This window comes from Emys orbicularis, chromosome 20, assembly GCF_028017835.1.
Source record: "Emys orbicularis isolate rEmyOrb1 chromosome 20, rEmyOrb1.hap1, whole genome shotgun sequence".
Taxonomy (NCBI): Eukaryota; Metazoa; Chordata; order Testudines; family Emydidae; genus Emys; species Emys orbicularis.
In genome coordinates, this window is record NC_088702.1 from 5070438 (window position 1) to 5092289 (window position 21852).

The following is a 21852-nucleotide window of genomic DNA, read 5'->3' on the forward strand; positions in this document are numbered from 1 at the left end:
TTATTTCCCTTTTTATAGATGGGCACTATATTTGCCCTTTTCCAGTCTTCTGGAATCTCTCCCGTCTCCCATGATTTTCCAAAGATAATAGCTAGAGGCTCAGATACCTCCTCTATTAGCTCCTTGAGTATTCTAGGATGCATTTCATCAGGCCCTGGTGACTTGCAGGCATCTAACTTTTCTAAGTGATTTTTAACTTGTTCTTTTTTTATTTTATCTGCTAAACCTACCCCCTTCCCATTAGCATTCACTATGTTAGGCATTCCTTCAGACTTCTCGGTGAAGACCGAAACAAACAAGTCATTAAGCATCTCTGCCATTTCCAAGTTTCCTGTTACTGTTTCTCCCTCTTCACTAAGCAGTGGGCCTACCCTGTCTTTGGTCTTCCTCTTGCTTCTAATGTATTGATAAAAAGTCTTCTTGTTCCCCTTTATTCCCGTAGCTAGTTTGAGCTCAATTTGTGCCTTTGCCGTGATGACACGGAATCTCTCCGGGTCATCATAACACAAAGATGACACGGAGAGATTGGGAAGTCAGAACTTCTGATTCTACATTCACTCAGCCACTGATTTACCGAGTGACCACGACTAAATGATTTAATCCCTGTGTGTGAAGTTTCTCTGTGGTGATAATACTCTCCTCCCTCACAGAAGTGTTATAAGACTTTCCTGACATTTGGGATTCTTGACTGAAAGGCTCAGTAAAGGCATCACTAAGATATGCTGTTTTGCATTTGTGGCGAGGATACAAAGCAAGTCTCTTCCATGTCTAATGTTTGCAGCTACAAGTCACCTACAGAGGATAGAAGTTGTATGGTAACCTTACCTGCTTTTTGGCTGCAAAAGGCTCTGGAGATACATAAAGCTCACCAGCAACCTTTTAATGTCTTTGCATCTAAAGATTAAAGAGAAACATAGTTAAGTGAGTATCCCATCACTTGGCTGCAAGAGGATAGCAATGTTCTTATTCATGTATGTAAATCAGGTTTCTGATGGATTGCTAGTAAGTTAGTTTATTCATGGTCTCCCACCTTCACTATAGTGGCAAAATCTAGCTTGACCACACATCTGTGCCATCAGAGAGTCCTGCTTTGAGAAAGGGGCATTGATTTTCCATCCATTTCAGAACTTATGATCATGTTTAAACTTTGGAAACAAGAAATATTCACAGGAGTTCGGACGGCAAAAATGGCAGGGGGGAGCATTAAAGGGAGTTAACAAGAATTCTGAGGCTGTTCAGTACTAAACAGAGCAAGATCTTAAGCTGTAAAGGCAGAGGATGTCAGTATTCTCATGGATCAGCAGTTCTGGTTGAAAAATATTCAAGTCTCCAATTTTCATCCACACATTTACAAAATGTGTTCTCTCAATCCGAGAGGGGTCAGGAACCACTTCACACAACCAACCAACCATATGTCAGGCTCTGGAGATGCAGAGTGGAACAAACTGCATATCTACTGGATATTTATTTGGCTCAGGCACTAGAATATCTGGAAGCAGGTGGTAGACATGAAGGAAGAAACTAGTCTGGATAATGCTTGAGAAGAGCACTAAGAATAGAACCAGACCATTAGCAGAAAATTCTAATGCATTAAAAATCAAGGCCAGATAAATGGAAACAAGTTACTCACACTATTGACTTCCTATTAAATGCACCATGAATATTGGTCTACTAGATGGGTGATGACTATATGGACTTCTCCTGCAAAGGCAGCAGTAAACACAACTAGCAAAGATGTATTTAAAACAAAGTAAACTGCTACATTGCTGACACAAGGTATTAGTGAATAACAGTGGGTTACGGTAGGTTGCTGAGTTAGATGAAAGGGCTCTCAGTACCTACTTGATGCCAGAGTTCCCATATTGCTTTTTATTTCGTAATGTGAAATTTAGTCCTTGTGATAGAATGACAGCCCTGGAGACTGAAGTCCACAGGCTGGATATACATAGGCAGTAACAGTGCAAGCTTCCTACATATTCCACTCCACCAGTATGCCTCAACCCTGATCTGCAGCAACCAGCTCTAGGGATGAGAGGGGAATTCAACCTTTGCACCTAGTCAATCCTTGGCCCCTTTCCCAGAGATCACCACTAAAGGGGCCAATAGTGGGATCTAGACTGAGATCATCAAAAAGAGTCTATTGAACAGCAACAACTGTGACTGGCGACTGATTTGAGCTGGATTTGTGCCAGACACTCCATACCCTATTAAAGTTCCCAGGAATCATACCCAGTGCCCTGTTTCTAACGGAAGCCACTGATGATCGCATTCCAAGTCTTGTCCCAATACCACCCTCTTCTCTGTGTTCTTACCGTTTTTTGCTTGGAGACAGTTTCCTGGTTTCACATTTCTTCAGCTGGTGATACATTTTGGCTGCCTTGTCATACAGCCGCTTCAGGTTACCATAGGCACCTTCAAAGGACACTTCAGACTGGATACTAAGATACCAACATTTTACAAACAAAAAGTTACTTTTCCGCAGGGATTCTCACCAGTTACTTTTCGTGGCTTTGATTGGGCTGTGCCACGAATCTTAGGGCTCAATTTTTAAAAGGTATTTTGGCACCTAAACATGAAGATAGGTCCCGAGTGAGACTCTTCAAGGCGCTGAAGGGATAGATTGATTTATACGGATTTCAGTAGGCATTGGGCACTGTGAAGGCGTGCACTCCCCCTTTCAGGGACAGCCTGGGTTGTAATCAAGGAGACCTGCCCCACACTAGGACAGAGCTATTTAAACAGGAACAGGAAGCGGAGTAAGACAGAGGGGAATAGAAGCCATGCAGGCTGCAGCGGGGTGGTGGTGGTTTTCTCTCAGGCCAGCAGCTTTGTTCTGTGGACTTGAAATCCGGGAGGTGAACCACGGCCCTCAGGGGAGAACCTTAGGAACTGTTTATTGTAATTACTCAGGTCCCGAACCCTTATTAAAAGGGGATATGCTATTTGGTTAGCGTGTGTTGGTCTCTCCCTTGTCCCGGGGAAATTAAAAGTGGGTCACACAGGCAGCGCCACACTAGATTGCAGGGACTTGCCTGCCCCTTTACAAGCACCTAGGCACCCGTCTTCATCTTTAAGTGCCTAAATATCATTCAAAATCTGGCCCTTCGTGTTTATTTAATCGGTGGCATGGTGGCCCTGTGATCCAGTACAGTCTTGTCAGGGAGGCAGCCTTCACCACCTCTCTCCACCAGCATTCCCACTAATAGCAGATGTGCAAGGAAATGGAGCAACACATGAAGAAAAAAGGAGAAAATCTGGCTCATTGACTGGGAGAGCAATGAGGATGCTCCCTCCAGCCTCAGTATGTTCTGTAACAGACACTCACCAGCGTAAATAGCAGTAGGTAGCTTCCACGTTGTAATATTTACTCCCTGCCAGTGTCCCCAGCTGGTTAAAGGGCATCCCTGTCATGAAAATTAAAAGGAGAGTGAACTAAGCCTGTGTTATTTCAAACAATCCTCATGCAAGAAGATCCTTCACATCTCGCTACATTTCCGTTCATGATAGAAGGTGTACAGCGCCAGCAGGTACAAAGGATATTAACAAAGCCATGTTGAAGAGGCTCTGGCTACTTGATCCCTTCACCTTTTTCCATTCTGCTTCATGCTACCCTCACATCTTCCTGTCCCTCCTCTGCTTGCTCTCCTTTCTCCTTCAAGCAAGTCCTCCTAGTCATCAATAATTCACCGGTCCCCTTCTCTCCTAAACTACTGTGCTGTCTGCCTGATTTGGATTCATAGAGTATTAGGGTTGGAAGAGACCTCAGGAGGTCATCTAGTCCAATCCCCTGCTCCAAGCAGGACCAACCCCAACAAAATCATCCCAGCCAAGGCTTTGTCAAGCCGGGCCTTAAAAGCTTCCAAGGAAGGAGATTCCACCACCTCCCTAGGGAACCCATTCCAGTGCTTCACCACCCTCCTAGTGAAATAGTGTTTCCTAATAGCCAAACTAGACCTCCCCCACTGCAACGTGAGACCATTGCTCCTTGTTCTGTCATCTGCCACCACTGAGAACAGCCGAGCTCCATCCCCTTTGGAACCCCCTTCAGGTAGTTGAAGGCTGCTATCAAATCCCCCCTCACTCTTCTCTTTTGCAGACTAAATAACCCCAGTTCCCTCAGCCTCTCCTCGTAAGTCGTGTGCCCCAGCCCCCTAATCATTTTCGTTGCCCTCCGCTGGACTCTCTCCAATTTGTCCACATCCCTTCTGTAGTGGGGGGACCAAAACTGGACGCAATACTCCAGGTCTGGCCTCACCAGTGCCGAACAGAGGGGCATAATCACTTCCCTCGATCTGCTGGCAATGCTCCTACTAATACAGCCCAATATGCCGTTGGCCTTCTTGGCAACGAGGGCACACCGCTGACTCATATCCAGCTTCTCGTCCACTGTAATCCCCTGGTCCTTTTCTGCAGAACTGCTGCTTAGCCAGTCAGCTAAGGATTGCTAGAACATCTTAGCTACATTTGTAAAAGTGCCGTATAAGTTTACCATGCTATATAAATCTATCAATAAACACCAATTATTCATACTTAGGGGTCAGCCATAGCAACAACTCAACAAGGAAAAAACCGTGCACTGTATTTTTGTAACTGGACTCTTTGTAAAAACTGCCTCTAAGGACCACTCAGAAGCTTTAGCCTCTACTGAATGCAGCTGTCCACTTAACAATACCTCTCTGAGGGGGCTCGTTACACATGTGCTCCATGATCTGTACTGTTTGTTTCTGAGTGCAGCTCAAGTGGTTAATTTGACTCTAAGCATCTATATAGTTCAGGCTCTTAGCTACCTCTGCTCACATCGGAAGCCCACAATTGAGATCATTTGAGGCTTTTAATTAAGACACCCTACACTTCAATATCTGTATAGTGCTATAAAAGCACACTCAGTCAGAGGCCCTCAACTTTGATTCTCAAACTTAGGATGTCAGACCTGGTAAGCCTTTCAGGGCATTCTGCAAGACCACTCTATTCAGCCAAGCTTCTTCAGGGCAGCTCAGGCAGTCGGTATGTCCAGGAAGGTTTGAATCATTAATTGACCCTGTATCAATTTTGTTCTGAATTAATGCATTTCTAATTTGTGCATATGCTTTGAGAACATGACAGGAGCATTACAGAAATTAAAACTAAATTTTAATTGCAACTGACTATTTAAAAGACATTAGACAAGAAAGCTATTTAATAAGTTCCTGTACTTCTATTGTACCTTTTGTCTGAGCTCAGAGTGTTCTACATGCACTAGCCTTGTAATGTAGCAAAATTTCCCCATTTTACAGGTGTGAAAACTGAGGCACAGAGTGTTAAGTGACTTGCCCAAGAGGTCATAGTGGCGCCTGGAATAGAACCCAGGAGTCCAACTCCCAGTCTCCCACTATGTTATATTTGCACAAAGTAACTGCTTGTAAGTCAAAAGAGGAGCATGTGGGGTTATATCAGTGAGAGAAGTTGTATTAGCATTAATGCTCTGCAAAAGCAGCAATACACAGCTGGACCTTGGTTGAGCCAGACAAGTATGACATCACCACTTCCGTGTAAATTTGAACTTTTATGCATGATGCGGCTAGAAAATGAGGGGGAAGTTACCTGATAAATCAAAGTCATCCTGGGAGTTAAAGCAGAGATGCTCTCCTCTCCTTGGTTTGCCAGCAAGAGAGAGTCTCAAAGGGGAATTATTGTAACTGGATAATAAAACAAATCTCTCAAAAGTAAGAAACGTAAGGGTAACCCAAAGTAGAGCAATTGGTACAACAGTGATTTCCTCTAGTCATTTTCACAAGAGGTTTAGGCTACGTGAGCCACATTATTGTTCTGAAAGGCTCCCAAATTCATGGCAATTCACTTACCGATTTGTGGGGCAACAGAAAGGGCTTGATAGTAAAACCTCTCAGCCAACAGTTCCGTGTCCACACCTGCCAACTCATTCTGATAGCGAGCTGAAAAGAAAGACATCATGCACAACAGAAACCACAGGCTGAGCTCTAGTATTGCCCATTGCAAAAAGGGAACAATGTTGTGTTTAGTTGTGATGCTTGGAGTACCTTTCCCAGACCTGAAGAAGAGCTCTGTGTCACTCAAAAGCTTGTTTCTCTCACCAAGAGAAGTTGGTCCAATAAAAGATATTACCTCACCCACCCTGTCTCTCTAAGTTATTCGTGTACATTCACATGTATTTTCGTTCCTTCACATGCACACACAGATATTCAAGCAAGAAGTTAAATCATGTCACACGCTCACTTCTTGTGGTCGTGACTGTGAGATACAGACACAAGTCCACTACGGAATGGACCAACACATGTACATGTTTCATACTAACTATTGAAAAGCCACAGCTTTGTCATTATCGCCCTGCACGGGATTCAATTTAGAATTCTGCATGTTGGGCCAAATTCTCATTTACCCTCAGGCCTCCTTGCACCACTCAGGCTTGGTCAGGGCCTTAGACTGTACATGGTAAGTTATGCTCACTTTAAGGACTTCTTTACAGTACCAGAGCAATGCAAGTGAAAGTCAGACCCTATGTTCTTATACAGAAACGGATTCAGACCCACAACACTTGTTACATTTCTAAGTAAATAGCATACTCCATGTCTGCTGGCACTAAGACAGGACCTCCACATTCTGTAACAGATCTATTATCTGAGAGGGTTTCACTTCAAATCTGTCAGTGACAAGTGCGTGTAAGGGCTTGTCTATACTGTCGACGGTGCTGTAGCTATACCAAACAATCCCCTACTGCAGGAGCAGCCTACGGCTTTTCCATCACTATAGAAAAACTACCTCCATCCACTGGGGTTAGGTCAGCACAGATATGGCACTCAGAAGTGTGGATTCTCCCCCTCCCCCTGCTCCAGAGCAACACAACTGTGTCAATCTAAATTCTAAACGTACAACAGGCCTAAGACAAACCAGTGTCTGCAAGGAATTATCGCTGGTGACTAACGATCATGGTATCAGTGCTATGCTTGCAACAGCTTTTATATTTTAAAGGTCCCCCTGCAAGAAAACACTGCTCTTACCTAAATCTCCCAGATAAACCAGACATCTGTGACACGCCATCTGTGCCCATTCCATTTCTTTCCCCGATGCAGACACAGGTTTCTTGCAGCCTATATGAGAAATACCAAATCATAACACACCCATGGGTGAAGACTGCTGGAAAGAGATAGCAGCAGCCTACGCTTCTTCATGAGATACATGACGGTTAAGTGAATGCAAATATGAGATCACACACTGAGACCGGAGTGCTGGCCTTTGTCTGTGTTGTATTATAGATCAATGCAGGTTTGTTTCAGGCTACCAGATGGTGCAAGACTCATGCAGACAACATATCCTTTTTTTTTAAGCCACCTCACTTCTCCTAAGGGCAGTATGCTGCACTGTTCCACAGCGATCATTAACAGTGCTACCTCACTCATTTGTACTGAAGCCAGGGCCAGAACTTTTACCACTAAGCCACTTGAAATGTGGTGTGCATTCAACACTGGATGAGCTTGGAGAGACTGTTAAAAGAACAGGGAGAAAAAGAAGGAGAGAAGATGAGATGACCGACAACAGGGGAGGAAGAGAAATAAAATGGGTGAAAGGGATAAAGAACAAAATATATTCCTGTAGCTACAGCATCAGCAGTCTTACAGGGAGAAAAGCCTCCAGAAAAAAACCCTCAGTCATTGGGAAGTGGCAGGAGCAACAAAAGAGGGGTAAAATCAGCTGATCTAAAGCTAACTAAAACAATCAAGCGTGAGTCATCTTAACTCCTGGAGGTATTTGTCACTGGTGGGACATGTCTCATCAGGACAGATTTTTTGGAAACAATCTTCCATCAGCACCTTCTCACCAGCCAGTGACCAGTGAGGAATGTGTTCTGATTATTTACAGACATTGCATAAGTGATATTTTACCAATACGCTGACTCCAAAGTTGTACCTATAGCTGATGGTGAACCTACAAAATATTTTACCATGTACGTCTGTAATCCCCATTTTCGCCACTTGCCATTAGCCTCCTCCGACTTCCCCCATTTTTAGTTGTCTGCACGACTCTTCCCCATCCACCATTTTTAATGATGCTGCAGTGTTTAATTTTCATTGTATGCTTATGAGGTCTGCATGCTATTACATTTTAATATAATAGTCTGCAGCAACTTAGGTCTGGTCCACACTACCCCCCCACTTCGGACTAAGGTACGCAAATTCAGCTACGTGAATAACGTAGCTGAATTCGAAGTACCTTAGTCCGAACTTAGACGCGGCAGGCAGGCTCCCCCGTCGATGCCGCGTACTCCTCTCGCTGAGCTGGAGTACCGGCGTCGACGGCGAGCACTTCCGGGATCGATCCGGGATCGATTTATCGCGTCTAGACAAGACGCGATAAATCGATCCCAGAAGATCGATCGCTTACATCCGGACCAGGAAGTAAGTATAGACGTACCCTTAGAGGACAGGACCTGTGCAAATGCAGTCACTTATCAAGGACTACAAATCCAGCCATAATTTAAAATAGGATTTATTAGCTCTGTAGTACCATGAAGATGTTTCTCATAGCAACAGTTGCTAAGGACATCTGCCTTCTAAACTGATGTTTCAAAGCCAACTGCAATATAATCATCTTCCACCAGCTAAGAACTGAACACAAACAAGTAAAAATATTCCATTGCTAGATACATGTGGATATCTCTAACTCCAAATTCTTTTTTCTCCACTTAAAAAGTCCCTCTCAATGTTTCATTATTCCCCCATCTCATATAAATAACAACAACAACAATTATACAAAAAATCAGCTGAAGTTTCAGCTCCATTTCTGCAATTGGAACCACATGGATAAACCTCTGAAGTCAGAGAAGTGCAGAGGTTTGCCTAGATTCAATTGCAGCATCAAGAGTCTTAGTACATACATGCAGGATAAAGCACACAAATGTAACACACAGAGGGAAGGAGATAACAAGAGTGCAATACAATTTTGCTCACTCTTTATAGCCAGAGGTAAGTGCTTTTTCAAAATTGTGCTGTAAGATCCGCCATACTGAACATTAACACTTGCTAGAGGTTTCAGAGGGGTAGCCGTGTTAGTCTGCATCAGCAAAAAGAACGAGGAGTACTTGTGGCACCTTAGAGACCAACATTACCAAAAGTTTTCACTTGAAAATAAAAGCTGAACAGACTGTGTTTTGAACAGATAACAAGCTAATGAGAAATTTGCATTTTGAAACAGAGACAAGTAATTGCAAGGGGAGCCATCTGCTTATGACTCTTGCATCAACCAAGAGCGAATACACATCAGGCACTGACCTATCAGTGGGTCGGTTACGTGGGTCCAGTCAATACAGCACTGCAGCTCCAGTTGATAGTGAGACTGAATGTAGAGAAGAAGGTGTTGGTAAAATCCTATGCCAGCAATTAGGTGAGTCCGGTATGCACACTCCAGGGTGCTGCGGCTGTGAATGTGCTGTAGAAAACAGAAATAGGCAGCCAGGTGAGAGCCTGTTAATGCAGTCCAGTAAGATTCCGGCCAGCAACATGAGTTGCACTTGGTAAAACGGAGGTAGCTGGTGACTCACCTTTTGCCATCCTCCCTCAATTCACTCCACTTTCCTGCTCAATAACCTAACCAGTACTGTTAATATCTAGTATTTAACAGGTGTAAATATCAAGAAAGGAGAAATTGTTTAGACACTGTACAGAGGTATAACTGGGGAAAATAGACTATTAAGAAATTAAAACACAAACTGAAAAATCAGGAAATGTTTCCTATTTCCATTTTATTCTCCCAAGGGAAATGGTGAAAGATCCATTAGCTTGGGAAGAGAGTGAACCAAATGCTCACAAGAAAAATCATTTGTTGGCTGGGGGGGAAACAGACTATACCTAAGAGATGTTTCAGATCTCTAACCTTTATGAATTACCTGACCGCACTGATTACATTGTCATTATGCATTTAGCCACCAACACCCTCAGGTGTATTTAACAACTACCAAAGATAGGTTTCTGGCAATGCAAAATAACCTTGTTTCCAGCAGTAATAAATCAAACCTTCCCTGATCAGCCACACTCAACAGGCCAAGATGATTCTACCTCTAAGAGCAGGTCCATAACTGCAAGAAAAGGTGTGTTCTTAACTTGGGTTAAAATAGCAGTGAAGACAGCAAATCAGCTTGTCACTCAGATTAGCAGCCTGAGTTAAAGCCCGTGGAGTTGCACTCAAGATGCTAAACCGAATTAAAAGCAGAGCTGAAGCATCTTCACTGCTATTTTAATCTGAGTTACACACTTTTTTTTTTTTGGTAGTGTAGACTCTCACAAGCATCCCACCTAAAAATCAGCAGCGTCAATCTTTCTTCCCTCCTCGGTTCATCTGATTTACTATTGTGGGACAGCAGGGTGGAAGAGCTGTAGGACTTGTGCCCCTAATAGAATCACACACATATACTGTATTTACACACACAACTCAAAGTGAATTCATTTTTTCAGAATATTTTCCTTAACTCGAATTGCTATCTGTTCATAGTGAGGCACTGAAACAAACCAGGACTTTCATTCTATGGCACTACCAATGGCGTTTCACTAGATGGCAAAGATGATCTTGAAGCCAACACACAGAGCTGAGAGTCAGGAAATCTGGATTTTGTTCCCAGCACTGCCACAGACTCGCTGCAATAACCCGGGCAAGTCACAACACCTCTATACCTTGCTTTCCTGACCTTTAAAAAAAAAAAAAAAAGAAGGAAAGCATACCCTTTGTGATCTAAACTGTGATATCTGAGCACTTGTTTTCAATACTTCCCTCCACCTCAGAGATCCTATGGCCTCATTCATTAACACGGTATTTGTAAAGAACTGAGGTCCTCAGATGGAAGGCACCAGGAGACCTCAGTTTGCTATAAAGCAGAACCTGTTTTAGATAAAACCAGTATGGTATTCCAATTAGAATGAAGTTCATTTTACATTCATCTAGTAAGATCACCAGGATAATGTGCACAGCACTATATAATAAAAGTAATTTGACTTTCTAGATTCTCTCTAGCATGAAACTAATCAGCACTTCTCTGGATCTTCACATGAATTGATTCCGACACCTGCTTCACATGGAGATATTATTCTTATTTTGGAGATGGGGAAACGGAAAGCAACCTAATTTGGAGAGGCTCTCTGCACCTGCACCTCCAAGGCCATAACGATTTGCCCATGGTTAGAAAGGAAGTCTATGATAGAGCTAAGATTAGGATTCAGGAGCTTCTGGCTCCCAGTCTTATGCTCGGACCCTGTTTCCAAATAAATTACGCCATTAACACGTCACACAGCACAAGAATTTCTGGCTCAGAGGCACAGATACCTGCCTTTTTATTCGTTTTAATGAGCTGGATAACTTCATAGTAAACCTTTCTCCACAGCAGTTCCTCTGCTTTTCTCCCATAATCCACCGGATGCAAGAACATCAGCTTCACACACAACTCTCGCAACCTGAGACACAGAGCAGAAAGTTTACCATTCCATTAGCTGCAGTAGCCACTTACATAACCACAACCACATGAGTTAGGGACAAAGGAAAGCCTGAATGTCATTAAAGGGGCAGCATGGCCACCTAGTGGCCATGCACTCTGGGTCACTCACACTCCAGATTGACAGCAACATGCCCAGCCCTAAGGGAGAGGGATGGGCAGTCGCTCCCTCTGCTCATGACCAGTCTGGCTGACGCATGGAGCGGGGTTGTCAGTCTTTTGAGGGAGCCGTATGTATCCCTCCTCCTCTGTAAGCAGGGAGCCATTCTTCTGCACAAGTAATAAGACGGCTTGTGGCCTGCCAATTCATGGGGCAGCCCACCCCCAACATATACACACCACCGCAAGACCAGAGAGGCAAGAATTTCCCGAGCTCACCCCTCCAGCCACCCTTCAAGCCCTACATGTTGTGGCAGACTCTCCTGCCTAGCAATTCTTTTGAGAGTGGAAGAGGGACATAAATATACTTTATTTTTAAGCAATGATGTGTTCAGAGCTGCACAAGAAGCGTACAGGCTAAAATTAGCTATAATAATTATGCAAATGAGGGAGTGAATGAACATGTACAATTAGCCTAGCACTCTTACCAGCTATTTATCAGCATCCAACCTGCAAGACACTTTTACAGAGAAGTAAACACTAAAGCAAGCCACATAATAAATTTCCACAGCAGGGGAACTAAAAATGCTGTCAGAGTAGCATTTACATAGAATGAAACCTGCACGAAGCACCACCCCCAATAAGCAATCACTTTTAATTATCCCTCTATGGCTTCCAGTACAATTTTTTTCAACCATGAGATAAAGAATCTTCTCTACTAGGCAAGAAGTTTATTTTATTTATTTATTGCTGGAAAATTAAAACAGGCTTCACTTTATATGTATGAAATTCATTCAATACACAGGTATTTTAAGATATTGTAATTATAAAATTATAAAAACAGATCATTAACCACAATGAACAGTTATCTGTTTTGTCGGAGTCCCAGTCATAAACCAGGACAACTTTGCGTTAGGAGCTGTACAAACAGAACACACAAAGAGCTAGTGGATACTTTGCTTGACAGGTGCATTACAAATTCAGTTCCCTGTGAAACTGCTGAAACAAAGCCGTGTGTAACTTAGCACATTAGATTTCTCCTACCAAAAATTAAAATGCGGCATCTGCCCAACTTACTTGTTCCTCAAGCTGATGTTCTCTGGCTTGAACACTTCTTGATAAGCTGCCTTGTTACCAAGAATGAGATCCAGTCTATGAACTGCCTCCACCACCGCTCTGCCAGACAATACAGAAAGAAGAGCTTCAGGATAACAATTCACGTGAGGGCCTTCTATGAGATCCAGGCTCTACCCATGATAGCTTCAGGCAGGGAAGAAGGCTGGCCTATTTAATATTATCATTAATGAACTGTACCACCCCATATCACACCAACTGATCTGCTATTTTTGAACAGTTCTATTATCCTTAACAGCTTATGGAAAAAAGAAAGGTCTTATGTAACCAATAAAGTATATGCTAGAGTTCATCTGCTTAGCTACTGGGTACCACTGCCTGATGAGTCAAATATAAAGTATTTTTGCACCAGCAGACTTAAATGAGACAGACTTCTATTGATACACTATTGTCAACTTTTAACCTCTGCAGTTAAAAAAAAAAAAAGTCAAAACAGATTGGTTTTCAGTGATTACAGGAGGGGGTTAAGGATCAACAGTCCTGTATTTCCTGTTCTTTTGTTGACTTGCTGCGGGACCTTGGACAAGTCACTTCTTCACTTTCATTGTGCTTCACTTTCCCCATCATTGTTGTAGTGATTCATTCATTAATAAGTGCATAGAACTTTGAGATCCTTGGAAGAAATGTGCTTCATAAGAGCCAAGTATTATTATGCTTCTGGCAGAACAGTTTAAAACACCTGAATTAAAAACAAAATGTTTTCTCCAAAGCCAGCTGCAACATTGAGCAGGCAACATCCAGTATACCATCAATGCAAAAACTGCATTCATGAGTCACTGCTTGAAACTCCTGGGTCTCCTGGAGAAGAATGCAAACGTGTGTAAAATACAAAGTATGTGATGATTCGAAGATATGCACTAAGCTGACTGGCCAAACCGATTCCATCCAACTGCACCATAATCAAAACCGAGAATCTGGTAAGTATCAACAGCAAACATTAGTAGAGGCAGAAAGCACACTGATTGATACCTAAAAAGGAGTTCAAGAAAGCAAAATTTAGCAATGACCAAGTCAAATCCACTCTATTACTTAGGGTCTTCTTTTTAACCTCTGCCTCTGTCAACCCTATAACTTGACAGCCACTGAACCAGCTATGGTAAACAGCCTACCCACCTCTCTGCATTTCACTCATTCCTCACATCCTCTCTTTAAAATACAGCTCCCAACTCCCCTTTCCTCCATCCTGCCAACAAGTTGCAGGCTATCAACCACACAGGAACTTGGCCTGCTAAACCCAGGGTTGTGAGTTCAATCCTTGAGGGGGCCATTTAGGGATCTGTGGCAAAAATCTGTCTGGGGATTGGCCCTGCTTTGAGCAGGGGGTTGGACTAGATGACCTCCTGAGGTCCCTTCCAACCCTGATATTCTATGATTCTTTCCCACCCAGAAACCTCTTTACTTGTCATTGCTCATCCACTCTGAAGATAGTTCAGCAATGGAAATGTTAAAGTGAGAGATTTTTCTTCGAACAAGAAGCTGAAGATAGACAAACTGTACTGTAAATAAGGGATAAGACAGACCAAATATGGACTATACAAAGCAGAACATTAGCCACTTCTGCTACCGCCACCCTCCCCCACAAAAAAATCCCCATCGATAGCATAAAGCAAATCACACCACTGAAACTTCCCTGACCTTTTTTCAGAAATCTGTACAGATGGACGCCAGACAGTTTGTGTAGAGGACTTGCACATAGGCATCTGCAAGCAAGAACATGCAAAGATAGATTCTAATGGGTAGGCTGAAACTACAGCGGTTTCCTTGAAAACTACAGAAGTCAGTACAAGGCAACAGACAGTTTCACATAATGCTCCTTCCGAACAAATCAAGTCTCCTTTACAAACGCACAGGCTGAAAAGTAATCTCAAAAAAAAACTTTTCAGGATTCCAGAAAGACAAAAATATCCATCTCACATGACACCCCAAAAGACTAATTTGTCCAATAGATTAAGGATCTTTAACTTAAATTTCTCTATGCCGTTTTCAGCTCGGGGGGGGGGGGGGGGGGGGGGAAACGACGCAGAGACTGAAATGATTCTGTCCCTATACAGAATCATTGTCTGTAAAGTAATGGATTGGGAGATGAAAACATAGCTAATGTCAAAAAAAAAAAAAGTTCCATTAATAGAATATTAAGAAGAAAATGTTACATCTTGTCTTGTATTTCTTCATGGCTGAGAATTACATACAAAAGAGTATGTTACGAATACTCCACCACCTTCCACTCAAGGACCTCAAAGCACTTTACAAACTCCAATCCAGCCTCATAACAGCCCTGTGAGGTAGATAGGACACATACACATTTGCAGGTGGGGAAAGAGAGGCACAGAAGCTAAGCAATTCACCAAACATCAAGCAAGTCAGTGACAGAGTCAGAAATAGAAGCCAGGCGTTTGAGTTCTAGGTCCCCTGCTTTGACCACAGGTAGTAAGCTAGACGGATAAAACTTAATAACTATGAAGATATCATGTAATTGTCATCTTACAATTTTTGTCCTACCATTTACACCTCGCTATAGACTTTACTACCAAAGCACTACAGGAGAATCAAAGATTAATTTGATCAAAACAGAGCTTACTTCTATGTTACATACACTAGCATTTCCAGAAGAGCTCAGAACTGCGGATTCATTTCCCCCCACCCATAGTGAAGGGGGACACCTTTGAAAGACTCCTTTCCTTCCAAGAATGGGCAAAAATACGTAATCTTTACTTCTGTCAAAGCTGTTGTTTAAAAAGCCACATCTTTTCATGGCGTACCAGTCAAATACGAAAAAATTGTACTGCCTCCAGTCCAGCCTCGCTCAGTCACAACGACACTTCTCAAAAGGGAAAATTATGTCACTCAGACTACAAGGGTCAGAAACTGAGTAGCAGTGAACACCTGTTTACAAGCAGCTGAACAGACCCTGAAAATGGGATGTTAACTTGTGATGCAGTGTGATGCAAGCACATGTCCTCTTTTAAATAGACTGAGGGGGCAATTTGCTAGAGCACCTGGCAGTACTGCCCTTACTGAGAGTCAAGAAAACCAAACAGATTGTTATTTGGATATCAACAGTATTGCTGGGTAAAAATGGGATCAAATGGTTAAGTAATGAATCTTGCTCACATGCACCAGGGTCGAACCGACTTGCCAAATTTGAAGTCAGGAAAGGTTTTCCTCCAGGGAGTACTTAGTTGGGAACTTCTGGGTATTTTTGCCTTCCTCTAGAGCATAGGGCTGGGAATCATCCATTAGGGTGTATCCCACATGATCAACTTCCTGAAATTGCAGTGGATGGGCACTAGTGGACACTGGTCCTTCCAGTTGTTTTCTATGTTTCTATGGACAAACAAACTAACATTGTATCTGCAACCTAAAAGCCAAAAAAGACAAAAGGAGCAAGATTTGTTTTCTACAAGATATACACAGCACACTGATCAGAACATAACTCCGTCTGCTCATGGCCTAATCTGACTGACACCAGGGGCTGAGTTACGTTTTGGAGTTAACAAAGTGATGTCATGCCTCACTACATATTTTAACACCTGCTGGGTTTGATCCCTGCTTTCAGCCAGCAGATCAGAACCACAGAGGAAGCAGATCAGATGCCAGTCTGTAAAAAGAACCAAACAGGACATCTCATGCCAAGCAACATGGAAACAATCCAGTGATGAGTCCTCTTTGTCTAGAGGGGAAACTGATCTAACATTTTCTTTCCTGGCCATTAACATTTTGGAATTGGGAAGGACAGCAGAGTGGGTTACTCACATTTATTTATTTAAAACATTACTGTTTGGGGTAGCCTTGTGGGAACGAGATGTGTCCACAGGGGGAACTGCAGGCATTGTCTTATTCCAGCTTGTAGCAGTAAAAAATAATATAATGCAGTACAATCTAAAATTGTAGACTACACAAGGTTAATGCAGAGCTGAATGGCTAGTGGTTACTTGGTTGCAATTCTGACTTGCGATCCAGGTGAAACAAGTTTGGTGGTCTCAAATTAAACCACATGTTGTAAACTAACACATAATTTAACCCAATGGACAGAGTTTTAGGAGATACCCAGGACTGGACTAGCTCAGGAATTATACATACTGAAAGAGCCAAATGGGAAAGCTTGCCTACCTCTGCCTACAGCATATTCCTCAATCTCACACAGGAATCTCTGCACTGAAGGAAGGATGGTTTTGTTGTTGAAGAACGAGCCTAGGACTTCAGAGACTTGAGTTCAATTCCCAGCTCTGTCACAAATTCTCTGTGCGACACTAGGCTATGACACGCAGGCCTGGTCCACACTAACCCCCCACTTCGAACTAAGATACGCAACTTCAGCTACGTGAATAACGTAGCTGAAGTCGAAGTACCTTAGTTCGAACTTACCGCGGGTCCAGACGCGGCAGGCAGGCTCCCCCGTCGACTCCGCGTACTCCTCTCGCGGAGCAGGAGTACCGGCGTCGACGGCGAGCACTTCCGGGATCGATCGATTTATCGCGTCTAGACAAGACACGATAAATCGATCCCAGAAGATCGATTGCTTACCGCCCGACCCGGAGGTAAGTATAGACCTACCATCAGACAACAATTACAGCCACAAAGGTGAGCCCATTCATGCACAGTTTAAAGTCTGTATTGGAACGTATAAGACGAGATGAATCAAAGATACACAGCAACACTGTGAGACTCGCATCATAGCTCATGTCCTCAGCTAGCACATGGAATATGGTGAGTACAGTACATCTTCCTGGAAAGCAAGTTACCTGTACATTTTAAACAATTCTACATTTGAACAGAGGAGCAAGATGTGACACTATGCTGTTTAGTGTGCAAGCCATGTTAGTAGACTTACTAGCAATGTGGTAAGAGATTCCCTGGCCAGTGCAGACATCATAAATTCTCTAACAAAATCATGCTACAGGCTTCTGGCTAACATAATTTGGCCTCTCTCGTAATAAGCAGACCTTTTTAAAGGCCAAGCACATAGTTATCTCAGCTATAAAAATACAACAAGCACATAGATGTCTATTGAAATTCTACCTTGGAAGAATAAATATAAAACTTACTTCCTATTGCCTTGAATACCAGACTGGTATGTTAGTATGGAATGGAGTATTTTACAGTCTGTCTGCTAATACCAAGACCCCAATACATTTCGGCCCTGTAGGCATCTCCTGCATGACAGAGCATCCTACAACGTGGGCAACTAAAACCACTGCTTTTCGCCACACTGTGTATAATGAAAAACATGTAATTTAACTTGAATGTAAAAGACACGCAATTGTATAAAGATCATCACAGCCACAGATAGGGAAATGCTTTTAATAACCAACCATTCAAAACTGTGGACATTTACACAAGGATCTCAACATGCTTTACAAAGGTAGGCGTGGTTATCTCAATTTTACAGGAGAAGGAAGAAAAATTACTCAGATGGGGAAACTGGAGCAGAGAGGGGCAGTGACTTGGCTGGCCATGGGTATGCAGCAAGTAGAACCCAGGAGTCTTGATTGTCATGCCTGGTCTACACTTAAAATTTAGGTCGATGTAGCAATGGTCCTCAGGTGCGTGAAAAATCCACACGCCTAAGGGTATGTCTACACTGGCACTTTGTCAGCAAAACTTTTGTTATTCAAGGATGTTAAAAAAAACATACACACACACACACCCCCGAACAACAAAAGTTTTACCAATGAAAAGCACCAGTGCGAACAGCACTTTGTCAGCAGGAGCACTCTCCTGCCGACAAAGCCACTGCCGCTATGGGGGGTGGAAGTTTTTTGTTGACAGGAGAGCTCTCTCCTGCCGACAAACAGCAGCTACACTGCGTGGCTTTTAGCAGCACGGCTGTAGCGGCACAGCCTTGTCACTAAAAACTGTGTCGTGTAGCCATAGCCTGAGTCACATAGCTATGCCAACCTAACCCCCCACGTAGACGCAGCTAGGTTAACAGAAGAATACTTCCTACCGTCGCTTGCGGAGGTGGTGTTCCTACAGCAATGGAAAAACACCTTCTGTCAGCATAGGCTGCATCTACACTATGGGGTTATGCCAGCATAGCTAGAGCACTGTAGCTATGACAATATTGTCCCCATAGTGTAGACATACCCCCACTCCCTTGATATAATGTTCACTGACACCTGAAGCCTATGGCAGTCCTTTGCTCCAGGTTATAACAAGAATGTTATCCCTGCTGTACTACCTTGACTTGTATTGCAATAGCACCCAGAGACCTCAGCTCAGATTGGGGTGCTGTACAAAAACCTAGAGAGACAGCGTCCCTTATGAATGCCCAGCACCCTCCAAGCCTGCCAGCCCCTCTGGATCCTCAGAACCGGGAGACTAACAATGAAACTGCTTGGGAGAAGGAAGAGATGGGGATTAACAGGGGCTTAGTGCCCAGCTCTTCAACACATCCCTCCCCGTCCTATATAAGCAATGGCACAACCGGCGCGGGGGTGAGAAGAGAAGAGAAGAGGACAGCCCCTCTGCCTCCCCATGCACAGGTCTCTCTGACCCAATGGCCCCCACCTCCTATCCTGTGTCCAGCTGCCCCCCCAGCCCCTCCTCTCCCTATATCTCCCCCTCCCCACCAACTCCCCTCCATCCCCAGTTCTCCCCCAGCCCCTCCCCTCCCCATACCCCCTTCCTTCCATCCCCTCTCCCCCCTCAGCTCCCCTCCATCCCACTCTCCCCAGCCCCAGTTCTCCCCCAGCCCCTCCTCTCCCCATCCCCGCCCCCCTTTTCCCACATCCCCCACCGCAGCCCCTCACCTTCCCCTTCCATCCGCCTCTCCTCCCTCAGCTCCCCTCCATCCCGCTCTCCCCATCCCCAGTTCTCCCCCAGCCCCTCCTCTCCCCATCCCCGCCCCCCTTTTCCCACATCCCCCACCGCAGCCCCTCACCTCCCCCTTCCATCCGCCTCTCCCCCCTCAGCTCCCCTCCATCCCGCTGTCCCCAGCCCCAGTTCTCCCCCAGCCCCTCCTCTCCCCATATTTCACCCTCCCCATCCCCTATCCCCTGCCCCTCTTCCCACATCCCCCACCGCAGCCCCTCAGCTCCCCTCCATCCCCCTCTCCCCAGCCCCAGTTCTCCCCCAGCCCCTCCTCTCCCCATATTTCACCCGCCCCATCCCCTATACCCTGCCCCTCTTCCCACATCCCCCACCGCAGCCCCTCAGCTCCCCTCCATCCCCCTCAGCTCCCCTCCATCCCCCTCTCCCCAGCCCCAGTTCTCCCCCAGCCCCTCCTCTCCCCATATTTCACCCTCCCCATCCCCTATACCCTGCCCCTCTTCCCACATCCCCCACTGCAGCCCCTCAGCTCCCCCCCATCCCCCTCTCCCCAGCCCCAGTTCTCCCCCAGCCCCTCCTCTCCCCATATTTCACCCTCCCCATCCCCTATCCCCTGCCCCTCTTCCCACATCCCCCACCTCAGCCCCTCAGCTCCCCTCCATCCCCCTCTCCCCAGCCCCAGTTCTCCCCCAGCCCCTCCTCTCCCCATATTTCACCCGCCCCATCCCCTATACCCTGCCCCTCTTCCCACATCCCCCACCGCAGCCCCTCAGCTCCCTCCATCCCCCTCAGCTCCCCTCCATCCCCCTCTCCCCAGCCCCAGTTCTCCCCCAGCCCCTCCTCTCCCCATATTTCACCCTCCCCATCCCCTATACCCTGCCCCTCTTCCCACATCCCCCACCGCAGCCCCTCAGCTCCCCCCCATCCCCCTCTCCCCACCCCCAGTTCTCCCCCAGCCCCTCCTCTCCCCATATTTCACCCTCCCCATCCCCTATACCCTGCCCCTCTTCCCACATCCCCCACTGCAGCCCCTCAGCTCCCCTCCATCCCCCTCTCCCCAGCCCCAGTTCTCTCCCCCGCCCCTCCTCTCCCCATATTTCACCCTCCCCATCCCCTATACCCTGCCCCTCTTCCCACATCCCCCACTGCAGCCCCTCAGCTCCCCTCCATCCCCCTCTCCCCAGCCCCAGTTCTCTCCCCCGCCCCTCCTCTCCCCATATTTCACCCTCCCCATCCCCATACCCTGCCCCTTTTCCCACATCCCCCACCGCAGCCCCTCAGCTCCCCTCCATCCCCCTCTCCCCAGCCCCAGTTCTCCCCCAGCCCCTCCTCTCCCCATATTTCACCCTCCCCATCCCCTATACCCTGCCCCTCTTCCCACATCCCCCACCGCAGCCCCTCAGCTCCCCTCCATCCCCCTCTCCCCAGCCCCAGTTCTCCCCCAGCCCCTCCTCTCCCCATATTTCACCCTCCCCATCCCCTATACCCTGCCCCTCTTCCCACATCCCCCACCGCAGCCCCTCAGCTCCCCTCCATCCCCCTCTCCCCACCCCCAGTTCTCCCCCAGCCCCTCCTCTCCCCATATTTCACCCTCCCCATCCCCTATCCCCTGCCCCTCTTCCCACATCCCCCACCGCAGCCCCTCAGCTCCCCCCCATCCCCCTCTCCCCACCCCCAGTTCTCCCCCAGCCCCTCCTCTCCCCATATTTCACCCTCCCCATCCCCTATACCCTGCCCCTCTTCCCACATCCCGCACCGCAGCCCCTCAGCTCCCCTCCATCCCCCTCTCCCCAGCCCCAGTTCTCCCCCAGCCCCTCCTCTCCCCATATTTCACCCTCCCCATCCCCTATACCCTGCCCCTCTTCCCACATCCCCCACCTCAGCCCCTCAGCTCCCCTCCATCCCCCTCTCCCCAGCCCCAGTTCTCCCCCCGCCCCGCTCTCCCCACACCCCCCGGCCCCGCCTCACCGGTACAGCCGCTTGGTGTGCAGCACCTTGGCCTCGGGCTCGCCGCTCTCGCCGGGGGGCCCGCTGCCCTGGCTCATGGCGCCCGGCAGGGGGAGGCCCGGCGCGGCCGGCTCCCTCCCTCCTCAGCAGCGCCCGCTCCCTTCCGCCTCCTCCGCCCCGCAGCGCGGCCGCCGCAGCCACCGGCCCCGCTCGGCCGCCATCGCTCCGCCGCTGCCCTCTCCCCGCCCCCGCTCCAAGTCACGCGAGACTTCGCCCGCCACTCCGTCGTCTCTCGAGAGCGGGATTGCCCGCCCACGCCTGCGGCGGGCAACATGGCGTCCGCTCCGGCTTCATCTCGCGAGTTTTCGCGGCTAACCCCCCCTCTCCCCCGCGAGAGCTGTCGCCCTCCGCTG

The 21852-nt window shown here is 46.4% G+C and overlaps 1 protein-coding gene across 1 annotated transcript in view; it reads right to left on the reverse strand.

Annotated features, from left to right (window-relative positions):
* Nucleotides 1-21537, reverse strand: part of SMG5 (SMG5 nonsense mediated mRNA decay factor) — a 47942-nt gene extending 26405 nt beyond the window's left edge. Inside the window, exons 1-9 of the mRNA XM_065420635.1 lie at nt 21461-21537; nt 12665-12763; nt 11327-11450; nt 9282-9438; nt 7014-7103; nt 5841-5930; nt 3326-3404; nt 2313-2438; nt 826-894 (exon numbers count right to left, since the gene is read on the reverse strand). Coding sequence (XP_065276707.1) covers nt 826-894; nt 2313-2438; nt 3326-3404; nt 5841-5930; nt 7014-7103; nt 9282-9438; nt 11327-11450; nt 12665-12763; nt 21461-21537 — 911 coding nt within the window. The remainder of the gene's footprint in view (nt 1-825; nt 895-2312; nt 2439-3325; nt 3405-5840; nt 5931-7013; nt 7104-9281; nt 9439-11326; nt 11451-12664; nt 12764-21460) is intronic.
* Nucleotides 21538-21852: the final 315 nt, after the last annotated feature.